General features: G+C 39.0%; 1 protein-coding gene across 3 annotated transcripts in view; it reads left to right on the top strand.

The window, feature by feature from the left end:
* prkcg (protein kinase C, gamma) overlaps positions 1–12400 on the top strand; it is a 33114-nt gene that overhangs the window by 16231 nt on the left and 4483 nt on the right. For all 3 annotated transcript variants that reach the window (XM_028012885.1, XM_028012883.1, XM_028012886.1), the window contains 12 exons: positions 72–183; positions 1198–1326; positions 1427–1583; positions 1772–1973; positions 2713–2910; positions 6050–6223; positions 6901–6992; positions 7454–7516; positions 7656–7794; positions 10077–10157; positions 10305–10412; positions 11830–11970. In XM_028012885.1, the coding sequence (XP_027868686.1) occupies positions 72–183; positions 1198–1326; positions 1427–1583; positions 1772–1973; positions 2713–2910; positions 6050–6223; positions 6901–6992; positions 7454–7516; positions 7656–7794; positions 10077–10157; positions 10305–10412; positions 11830–11970 (1596 nt within the window). The remainder of the gene's footprint in view (positions 1–71; positions 184–1197; positions 1327–1426; positions 1584–1771; positions 1974–2712; positions 2911–6049; positions 6224–6900; positions 6993–7453; positions 7517–7655; positions 7795–10076; positions 10158–10304; positions 10413–11829; positions 11971–12400) is intronic.

The following is a 12400-nucleotide window of genomic DNA, read 5'->3' as shown; positions in this document are numbered from 1 at the left end:
TGCTTAATGAGTGGATTCTCTCGCTCTTTTTTTTTTTTTTGGTTGTTTGCTCGTTTGTTTTTTCATTTCAGGACTTGAAGAGTCGACACACATTCAAGATCCACACATATTCCAGCCCCACGTTCTGCGATCACTGTGGATCGCTGCTGTACGGACTCATACACCAGGGCATGAAATGTACCTGTGAGTTTCACTGTCCAGTCTGACCCGCTGCACTGTGCTGATATTCCTAATGAGCTGCTGGGTTTGATATCAGTTTGCTTTGAAGGAAACGTAAAATTCATCGCTGCATCTTCAAAGGGAGGGAAAACGTGAAAAATGACAGGAAGGTAGATTCTCACAGTGAGATAACTGAGTGAAAACATCAGTTTTGTTTTGCAAAAACACATTTTTTTTGCAAAATGTTCAACATGATCTAATTAATTAAATTTATAACTGAGAAGGAACACTTTTTTTAAACCTAAAATAATGTGCAGTCAGCTGCTTCACAGACATGAGTCTTGTAACTCACCAGCTGTGGTTTTGAAACAGTGTTATCTCGGTAAGAGAGCTTGGTGGTGCCCAAAAATATTATAAAATCTGTATGTTTTGTCAGCAAGAGAGAAGTGTAGTAGTTCTCTTTAAGCCATCTGACTAACAGTGTACAGCAAAAGTAGGGAAGGGGTTAGGAGTTTCTCTAGCTTCTCAGTAAAAGGACTTCCGACCACAGGAATGGTTGTGACAGAAAATTAGTTGTGAAAAGTGAAATTGGAAATCACCCAGCCCATATTTTACCCTGCAAAATCAAAAACAATTGATCACACAATGGTGATTAATGAGTACATTTGTCCCATACAATACAATTTGTCCAGATTAAATAAATTTTATGATGATTTCTGACAAGCATTTGGACAAATATAGCTAGCTTTCCATTATCATAGTCTAGAAAACGATATTTTTTTTACAAAGCAACATTTTTATTACAGAGGAAATGTATATTTATTTATTTCGTACATATGACATGAACTGATTGCTGTACTCTCAAGGTTATCCAAACAAATATGGGAAAACTCAATACTATTTCATCAATCTAAGGAGTTCAAAAAGGTCTCTTTTTAAAATTATTTTACATTTTTACATATTGTTTATTTCACACTTTCATATCTTTTGTATTCTCACGTGTTACAGCTGGTTTGTTTGCGTCTTCTTCACGTTAAGGTTGCGACATGAATGTCCATCGGAGATGCGAGACCAGCGTTCCCAGTCTGTGTGGTCAGGATCACACGGAGAAAAGAGGAAGAATCCACCTGACCATCAGAGGAGACAAAGAGGATATCTACGTCACAGGTGAGAGGAGGTGTTGGGTTATAAACCAAAATGCACTTTCATCCACATGATGAAAGATTTATTCCCTTTTTAATTGATTTATTCTGTTATGGCCCTGCAGTTCGGGAGGCTCGCAATCTGATGCCCATGGATCCGAATGGTTTGTCAGACCCATATGTGAAACTAAAACTGATTCCAGACCCAAAAAGCCACAGCAAACAGAAGACAAAGACCATCCGCTCAACACTCAATCCGGTCTGGAATGAGAGTTTCACCTTGTGAGTCCCTGCGAAATTTAATCCCAGGTGGAAATCTAACAGCAGGAGTAAAAATCCTGGAGGAAATGTATAAATATGCTGAGATGTATTATGTTTGTTTAAGATATTATTCTGTCCTGTTTTGCATCTTGTAAGTCAGATAAAACTTAAAACTTCCCCACTTGAGTTTGAAGTTTGGGTTTCCTCAGCTCAGTGCGAGGCAGTCAGTGGGACAGGCGTCTGTCTGTGGAGGTGTGGGACTGGGACCGGACGTCCAGGAATGATTTCATGGGAGCGCTCTCATTTGGCGTCAGCGAGATCTTCAGACGGCCTATATGCGGTTGGTTCAAGCTGCTTGCACAGGATGAGGGGGAATACTACAATATCCCAGTTCCAGATCCAGATCTGCAGGTAGGAGGACATTTGTTGACCTCTGGTCATGATATTTGTTCACAGAGAAATATTTTGTTTTATAAGCTTTAATGGGTGTATAATTATTGAGACCTAAGAAAAACAGTTGCACCTGCTTACATTGTTTCTAGGTCCTGAGTTGTCTTGATGATTTATTTGATCATTTTTATCTTGAGAGCTATACAATGCAATATGCCACAAAATATTTACAACCCATCAACTTTTTTTAAACTTTATTAATCACAGTGTAGTTTCTTAGGATTTTATGTATCGACTTAATGGTGTAATAGTTTTTTATTTATTTATTTATTTATTTTTTTTACAAATTAAGATCTAAATCAATACTTTGTATAAAGTATTGTTGCAGCAGACCCAAAAAGCCACAAGTCTCATGGTGTAATTCTTGCACAACCTTTCACATCTACAGACTGACTCGGTTTACTAAATTTGGTGACTTCTGTAGCCACCGGTTGTGCAGGATTGTATTTAAGGGTATCAGGCAAAAGGAGACTGGAAGCATTTGCTCTCCACAATTTTTTGGTTTGTTTTTGTAAATTTTCCATTTTCTTTTCAATTGTTTGCCAATTTGTAACATTGAATCCCAATAGATTAAATTAAATCCACCTCCTTGTTACTTTTTGCATCCAGTAGGGTGCAGAATTGTTTGACTGAAAGTGGCTAGGGTGTTTTGTTTTTATGACTTCATCTCCAATTCATCTCTCTGCTTATGACCCTCCAGGAACCTCAGCCTGATGCTACAACACCATCTCTACCTCAGGTGTTGGCCGCCCCTGTGCCAGAGCCGTTTCCCGTGGTCTTGTCTCCGACCCCTGTCCCGTCCTGCCCGCCCATCCACTCTTCGGGTCCTGGCAAAGTCAGAGTGGGAATGCATGACTTCAATTTCCTCATGGTGCTGGGCAAAGGCAGCTTTGGCAAGGTAACTGCGGTAGATTCAGAGTCAAAATGTCATCCTCTCTGCACACAATCGGCGCCTCTAATCCAACGGTTGCAGGTGATATCAAAGAGGGCACTCGCGATGAAAACAAAAGCATTTATTCCTGGCTTTAGAATTCCTGCTATTGTCATGACCTTCAACTGGCATTTCATTTAAAACTCCTGGGAACAACAAACTTGAACCAGTTTCAAAACACATTTTTCATTTATACTTAGGCCCTGATCGTCTCTTCTTCTGCTAAATGATTCACTTGACCGTGAGTTTTTCTTCCAGATGGTATATGCCACATAGGCAGCGCTCATGGAGGTATTCATTTCAAGGAATACTCTGCTTTCTACTCTCTCTTTAATTCCCCTGTAGATGAAGAATAATGAAGAAATTTTAGTTTTGAGTCCTTTCCCCTCCTCTAAAATCCCCCAGTGTTATTTCATAACTATCAGAGAGTCCTCAGAGGACAGGAGAAATAGACTCAACTTACATAAGATGTGTGGGGAAAAAAAAGGAAGAGGAGAGACAGGCCCCGGGGCTGCTGAGTGAGGAAAAGTGAGAATGAAACTGACAGAGATGGAAAGAATCAGAGGAGGATAACTGAGCTGCAGGAAGTAGCAAAATGACCAAAAGAAAATTGGATTACACCGGAAATGAGAAAAAAGTATATGTTGCAGGGATTCGTATAAGTATGAAGGATGAGGAGTCCAGTTTTTTTGTGAATTTGTGTAAAATCATGAGACAAAGCAGTAGACACAATCAGAGAGGGACTGTAGTGTTTCTCACAGCGACTTCACACACATAATCTTCTGCAAGAAGCTATTTTTGCTGTTGCATTGATTTATAAAATATGAAAAAGTTTAATTTTCTCTACCATTCAATTTGAAATGAGATGCTTTATCTCCAGCAGCCAGAAACCCCTTACAGTGCAGCATTGCAGAGTGGCAGCACAATTTTAAACAGGGTTGTTGTCAGCATATTGCACTGCTCCTGACCGTATCACTTCACTAAAACCAGTATCATGTGGTTCTCTCGATGTGGAAAATTATAGCATCATTAGCAGTCAGAGCTGCCCACAAGCAGCCAATTTCAAATCTCCTCTCAATGTATTTTTAATGTTGGATAATAACCAAAGAGCTGCTTTGCTTTTTTCATTTATGACATTAATGTTTCTGGAAGTCTTCAGGCACGGCTTCTCTTTGATTAAACCCTTCATTATGCCAAGCTGAGCATACTTCTGTCTCCACAAAGTGATGTACTTGTTCTTTACACATTTTTAATGCATTTTCAGCAAGTTGAGGTTTGAGAGGCATTTTATCTCAAAATTTAAGCAGAGAATCTCAACCATTGTCATACCCCTAAAACTTTTTTATATTTTGTCAAATTACAACCTCAAACTTCAGTGTACTGAATACATTTTTGAGATTTTATGTAATAAACATTCACTTTTACTTCTCAATTGCGCATTATTTTTTGTTTGTTTATTGTATAAAAACTAAATAAACTACTGTGCAGCTGGAGATTACTGAGATAATATGCAAATATTTGTTGTGAAAGCAGCTATTAATGACTCAGAAAGGGTTTGTTTCTGTTGACTTTTCTCTAAAAATTGGTTGCGCTAGAACAGTCAGCCTCTGCTGCATTTTCTGCTAATCTCCCTGAAAGCCTTTGGAAAAGTGTTTTTTTTATCTTTCAGACCTCAAATTGACCTCGACACTTTCTATTAGCTTCCATTTTTTTAATCACATTATGAAGCAGGGGAACTGCTCTATGAAAATACTATCTTCCTCCATTTTATGGGACTCAATTATTTTAATTTTCACAGTCCCAGGCAGCTGGAATAAGGAGCCATGTTTTAGTTTTAGGAGTATTCATGAAGCCTGACCTGTCCTTGACTAATGGTGGCAATGGAAAAAGCCACATTCAGAAGCAGCATAGTACTACTAATAGTCTCAAGGGGAGAAATGCATGGGGCTGTGGCAAAGGCTCCAGTTTTGCTCCAGGTTAGGCTTATTTTCTGCACTAGTTTCAAAAAGCAAATAGCTATTTACTCTTTCGTCAATACTGGTAAATGCATGGATAGTACGTCAGTTAAAGGTGGGGATGTTGTATCATCAGCTAGGGTTGCTGTTAGATCAAAGCTACATTAGGAGCAGAGGTGTTTCTACATTTAGTTTCATAATTAGAAATACAAAGATACACAGGTTTCCACACACAGCCTCAAAATAGTTTTGTAAATTTCCCCTTCTGTGCCACAAGAGTGAGATGGAAGAATCCGAGAAGATGCAAGGGATACCACAGGCAGATGAGTAGCAAAAAGTAAATACAAGCAAAAAAAGAAAAAGAAATAAACTCAAAGCTCAAAACTCAATGCAAGACACTGTGGAAGTATCAGAGGATCTTCCACGTAGTGAAGAAACCAGGCAGCCTAAACCCTGGAAAGGTTCAGAAACACAAACCATATTGTGCCTCAATATGGGGAGCAAGAAGAAATCTGATAAGGAAAATTACAGGACTAGCTAAAAAAAATCTATATATCTTCCAAGCAAAATAAAACATGCAGTGCATTTTTAAACAATCAAAAAATCAAAGCAAAAATACAAATATTAACATCTTTTTGCAGTAAAACTGTGGCACGCAGAAATAAAGTGCATAAAGTGGAATGCCTCTATTGTAACTGACCCTGAAGATCATTTAATTTTATAGATTTTCATTTTTAGATTATTATTTTACTCCTTCATGCCATAATTTTGCCTCAAAAGCACACTGACAGAACTAGTTTTCTCCCAACTAGAGCACCTTGTCATTCATCACACAATGACCTAAAAATGTGTCATAGCTAGCAGCGAAGTGCTACAATACACGTTTAGTTCTAATTATGGCGGCGAATGATTGACTGAGAATCACCTTTTATCTTAAGATAATGACAAATAAAATAAAAAACAACAAAAAACAAGTGGTAGAGGCCCCTGATGTTTTGAGTGTGTCATGATTATTAAATCAGAAAACGTTTAAGGTAAAATGTATGAACCTTTTTACAATTTAAATTGTCACACTACAGCTTTTGTGCTTTTCTTGGGAGATATGTTGCTTCATCTGACATGGTTTCTCTTCATTCATTGGTCCTGTTCAGGTGCTGCTGGCAGAAGAGCGAGGCAGCGATCATCTGTTTGCAGTGAAAGTCCTTAAAAAGGACGTCCTCTTCCAGGACGAGGACACGGAGAGTGCTCTGGTGGAGAGGAGGGTTCTGGCGCTCCCCTCGCGTCCCCACTTCCTTACATCGCTCTATTGCGCCTTCCAGACCGAGGTGTGTGTGTATGAAACATATTAGCTTTATTAAATTGTCCATAAATAGGCTTGATATTTGGGCTCTAAGGAGTTGTTCCATTGCAGGCTGGCTGCTTTTGCTTTTAATAAATGACAAAATTATGTTGTTCTCTTTAGTGAAGTCATTGTTCTTAAAGCATTGGTTTTAGCTGAGTGCCTTTTATTTTAGAGAATACAACACTTTGCAAAACTATGCCTACCAATGTTCCACATTTTGTTATATTGCAATGACGAGCTTCATTATGTTTTATTGGGTATTTATGTGAATTAGGTAATTCAGTTATTTGCACTTATTGATGCTACTTGTTTCCTTAAACCTAGAACAAACACACAGATATGAACTCTGTTTATTAAATGATTTCTTAAGGCTGCTGGTTACACTGGATTTAATGTATGGGAGTCAGAGTGAAGGTGGCTTATTAATAGGAACGCTCATCATACATTTAATAATTTTATAAATAAAAATGTTTGAAAACCAACTTTTTCCTTCATACCACATTTATCCACTACTTGTTGTTGGTCTACCACATATTATCTCGAAGAAATACTTTGTCTTCAAAAGTCTATGTTAATAAAGTGACAATGTAGAAAACATTCTAAGTGTATGAATGGGCTTGCAAGGCTCTGTATTTGCATTGTGTGTGTTTGTTTCTGTAGGATCGTCTATATTATGTTATGGAATATGTCAACGGTGGAGATCTGATGTTTCACATTCAGCAAGTCGGGAAGTTCAAAGAGCCCCATGCAGCGTATGTAGTCCGATAAAGTCTAGCTTTGATCTCCGCCTTCATCTACACAAGTCTCATTACCTTTCTGTCTTTTATCTCCGTATTCACTTACCTCCTCAGTCATCTCTTAGCTTTGTTCATTATACCTGGTGACTCATACAAAAGGCTATCAACTCAAGTAGCAGCCCTCTCCCATTTCCTCTAACTTTCTCCTCACTCTAATCTATTCTTCTCATCAGTTTCCCTACCTCTGGCTATTCATCCAATCTATAATCTTTGGTCAATCACCTAAAGATAATTCTTACCCTGTTCTCTATTTCCTTTTCTTTTTTTTTCCAATTAGATTTATTTCATGTCTGTTTGGTTACTCTCCACTTTCATCACCCTCTCAACCTCCCATATGTTACCCAAAAAAACCTCGGTCAGTTTTCTGAAAAAGTAGCCAGAGAGCTTTATTCTTACCATCTCCTCTCTCGCTCTAGGTTTTATGCAGCAGAGATCGCAGTTGGCCTCTTCTTCCTCCACAGCAAAGGCATCATCTACAGGTAAAGATGTGGCCCGGCTGTCACAGCAGAACACGGATCTGATGCAGATTTATCACGCCTTTTTGTGGCCAATGACCGATGAAGACTCTATCCATCAGGATGATTTATGGTTGTGTAACTTATCTCCCTCTTGTCTCAGAGATCTAAAGCTGGATAATGTGCTGCTTGACAGCGAGGGCCACATAAAGATCGCTGACTTCGGGATGTGCAGGGAGGGCATGTTCGGGGGCGACACCACTCGCACGTTCTGTGGCACTCCCGACTACATCGCCCCTGAGGTTCTCTGACTCCCTATTCTCACTATGGTGTCAGATTCACTATTTCACTCCTTTGTGCATGCATGACCTGCTTTACTTCACTGTTAGACACCCACAGCAGCTTCTCTTGTCTGATCTGTCCTCTCTGACCTTGTCAGCATTTTTAAATAATTAACCTCACATTATTCAATTAGCAGCGGGCCTGTGCACTAACACTGTTGAACAGAACAAAAGCCGTGTTGTTCTAGCTTCACCTCAAGACTCGTGGTTGTAACTCTAAAATCGTCATTTAAGAGTTGGTAGATTATTTTGCTGTGATTTTTGCCCGTGATTTTTCCACACTTAAAATGACCCTATGGCTAACAGTTTGTTTCTGTCTTTAAAATGTTTCTATTTATATTCAAATGAAGTCTTGGTTGCTTGAGTTTGAGTGTTGCAAAATAGTTTAACCCACAAATTCCATCAGCATCTTAAGTCAAACAGGTCCTGCAGTCAATAGTCTCCCATTCACTATTCAGAGATTACTAGGGTTACTAGGGTGAATCTTCATTTATTAAATTAATAAAATAATATGCACAATCTGTAATGCAATTTTGCAAGATAGCATGTGGGAATACAGTACCATCCAAAATGTGGGATTAGATCCGGACAACCCAGTGAAAGAGCATAAACTACAAGAAGTCACTTTCTTGATCTCTTGTAGTGATATACAGTAGAAAGAAAATCCACTTTCAAGACAGAGGATTTTTTTAAAATAATTTTAATCAGTGTTTTTCTAGGCTTATGAAAAAAGATAGGACTTTTATCCATTTCATCTGATTCTTTAGGGTTGAGAAACCTGTGTTTTCAGCAGTTTCCAAAACATCTTGGAATTGCCTCACCTTAAAAAGGTTAACGTCACTGTATAGATTTAACATCCTTTCATAGTCTTACAGAGACTGGTTGTAAAGTGAGTGGCTGCATTTTTTTAACAGTCAGCCAACAAATGACCCGGGTAGAAGTGACGACGAGCAACAAGGGAGGAGATTTCTTCTTAAATGGAGGGCAAAGCATTTGCCAGCGAGAGAACGTGTCACCCTAACTTGGGGACAATTTATCAGAGAAACTTTATTATGTAGTAAAAAATAAATAAATGTGTAAAATAAAACATAACTGGAACTGGAAATAACTATTACTACTTGCAGATTAAAGCTGCTGCCACACTCTTTCTTACCATGTTGATATTTTTAAGTTTTTTACATTAGTCCAAATAGAAAACAAGCAGCGCAGCATGTGCATTGCACACATTTAAGCATAAAAAATATGCATGTTAATATTTTTTCAAGTAAATGTGACCTGGCGGTAATGTTTCTAAATTGTGAAAGTTGGTGTAAACCTATTTTGCAGCTGGATTTGACGGGGGAGTCCAGTGTAATCACTAGTTTAGATGGAGGAAAAATTCATGACTTTCATAAAATTCTAGAAAGCTTGTCAGTTTTTCGTTAAAAATATACTTGTGATACAGTTGAAAACTATTTGCTTTATTCTTAGAATTTTGTATTTGTGATGTACTCTGAATAAGGGTTACAAATAGCAAATAAAAATATAATTACATGTGGCTCTACACATATAAAACTGCTAAATACTGTACTGTTTTGAAACTGTGAGTCTTAATTTTAAAGAGATTACTAAACCGCCTGCACAAGAGTCCAACAAGAACTCCAGTGAAGACCAAAACATTTGGAAATAATGAAAACGTATAGCAAATTTTGCACAACAGTCTATTTTTATATTCAAAATAAAATGTTAAAAGAGGTGTGTGTGTGTGTGCATACCCGTTTGGACTTGTTGTTGAGAGATAGAGAAGAGACAGAGGGAGGACCCGACTGTTCAGCTTGTCTTTGATATGGTAAACCTCGCTGTGGAACCACTACGCATTGACTCTCTTATGTAAACACCTATTGATTCTCTTGCATCTGCCATTTTGGAATGGATACAATATAATTCCCCGGGGGGCTGGGAATTGTTCACTTGTGCCCCTCTTCCACAGGAAAGAGGGATGCTCACACACTCACACTCACGGGGGAAAATGCATAATTAGGCAAACACAAAAATTCAACGTCTTGTCCCATTCATACACTTCCTCTCTTTGCTGCTTTTTATTTTCCTGCGCTGCTTTTTTTCTTTTCAGTGTCTGACAGCTCTCCTCCTCTGGCTATTCCTACTGCGATAATTTTGTTTGCCTTCACTTCATGTTTACTTCTTTGTTTTCTTATCTCCACACGGCTTCTCTTCTAATTGATCTCCACTCCTGTTCCTTTCAGATTGTGGCATATCAGCCATATAATAAAGCAGTAGACTGGTGGTCTTATGGAGTACTAATGTATGAAATGCTTGCAGGACAGGTAACTCTCAGAATAAGTCTAACTACACTGCAATAATATAAAAGCCTGCAGTGCTTTGTAATCACTTCAAACGCAGGAACCGGCACTGATCTCTGGTGAAACTCTTTCTTTTCTTTTTTTTTTTTTTTTTACCCTTTTTCCTTCAAGCCGCCGTTTGATGGCATCGACGAAGAGGAGCTGTTTCAGTCCATAATGGAGCAGAGTGTCTCCTACCCCAAAAATCTCTCTCGGGAAGCTGTGGCTATCTGCAAAGGAGTGAGTTCATTTCCCCTCCTGTTGTACTTACAGCCTCCAGACATTGAGAGCAAAATTTATATTAGAAAATTTGATAAATGTGCATTAGGACAGTTTTATTAATCCTACACATTATTTGAAAGTTAGTTTTTTATATTTATTAGAGGCAGGCAGGCTACACTCTGCAAAATTTTATGCAGTCATCAGAAGTTTTATCTTCTCTGAGGAATAATAATATGAGAAGGATAAACGGCGGGCCTGGACTGAAATTAACAGAACTCAACTAGCTCTGAATACAAATCACTCTAATTAAAAAGGGCCTGGCAGAACTACGCAGCAGTATTTATTCTACTTTAACTTTTTCACATTTTGTTGCATTGCAAATATAATCTTCAATATGCTTGACTGGGATTTATGTTGTAATAGACCAACAAAAAGTACAGCATAATTGGGAACTGAAAAGAAAATGACGATTACCTTAAAGATTGTTACACGAACACATCCTTTCCCTGATGTGTTCGTTTGCATTAGTTTAATTTTATGGGTTGCCTTAATGTGGGGTAAGAAGTGTTTCAAGGTCCCCAACTGCGTGACAACTTGCCAATGAGTAAAATTATCTGCATTATCAGAGTAAGACTGTTTTTGATCTATTAAAGTTGCTTTATTGCAGTACAGGTTTCTCTTTGCTATGTTTGGCCCAGGAGTTATTTCTCCTGAATATTTTAATAATCCAGCTTCACTTCTTGGTTCTGGTTCTGGCAGTAAAACATTGCCTTCAGTGACTGTCATTGAGATCTGTGTACATGTGTCTCTCGGGATGTCCTGTAGTTTTTCTCTGAGCACTGACACAGCTGCTAACACATCCTCAAAATACCTCTGAGGACGGATGAGCTGGATGAGTGGGTAGACTCACTGAGTGCTGACGGCAACGGATACTTCTGCAGAAAACGGTTATGATCTTTTGTGTTTGAGAGTTGCTCCAGCTCAACGTCTTTCCTCTTAAGTTCAGCGATCTTCTGCTCCAACTCGTCCTGAAGTTCCTTCCCTCAACTCACTTCGGTTTCCTGATGGGATCTGATTTAATCAGATCCCAACAGAATTTATTTTCTAGATGAGTTGGATCAGCACAGTGAAAACCTCTCCAATAAAACAGATCCTTTCCCTGATGAAGCAGTTTCACATCTTCCTCTTGGTCCGGGATGTTCTACTGAATTTGTTAACACTAGGATCTACTTTTATTTCTCCATCCTTTCTGGAGTGATTGTCGGCTGCTGGGGATTGTCCTCTGCATCCTCAGTTGAGAGATTCCCTCTTATCCAACCACAGAACGAAAAAAAAAGATTTACATTTAACTAAACTGCTGAAAACACAATATGTTTAGTTACAAGTTTAATTTCAGGAAAGTTTGCAATGTTCTGAAACTTTTGTCTTTCTTCAGCTCCTGACGAAGCACCCTGCCAAGCGTCTGGGTGGAGGAGAGGATGCCGAAAGGGAGATCAAGGAGCATCCGTTCTTCCGTTGGATAGACTGGGACCGTCTGGAACGACTGGAGATACCGCCACCGTTCAAACCCAGAACTGTCAGTTGAAATTGTTATTTGCTTCTGTGTGTTTATTTTGTCGCCACTTCTAGCTTATTTTCCTTCTCCTTTTTACCTCATTCTTCTCTCTATCTCCTCACTCTCTGACTCTACTTTCTGTCGCTCCTTTCCATCAACACTTTCATCACCTGAGCGGATTCCCGGTCCCCAGCTCACACACAGAAAGTTCAGAAATAACAGACAGGACCTCTGAACCCAGGGCTGCGTTTTACTCCTCCATATGCAAATGCATGTCATCATTAGCTCGCCGCATGCTAGTCTCCTGCCACATCGCCCAATGGTGAGGCATGGCAGGAGGAAGCTGACTGTGCTCAGGGGTTAGAGGCCAGGCCCATTAGCCAAATGAGATTCATTTCATCCACCAGAATGGCTGTCATGTGGGGTTAAGGAGGTGGGGAAGATATGTGGC

The sequence above is a fragment of the Xiphophorus couchianus genome, chromosome 3 (assembly GCF_001444195.1).
Source record: "Xiphophorus couchianus chromosome 3, X_couchianus-1.0, whole genome shotgun sequence".
Lineage (NCBI taxonomy): Eukaryota > Metazoa > Chordata > Actinopteri > Cyprinodontiformes > Poeciliidae > Xiphophorus > Xiphophorus couchianus.
The sequence above is the reverse complement of the archived record's forward strand: the minus strand, read 5'-3'. Positions and strand labels throughout refer to the sequence as shown.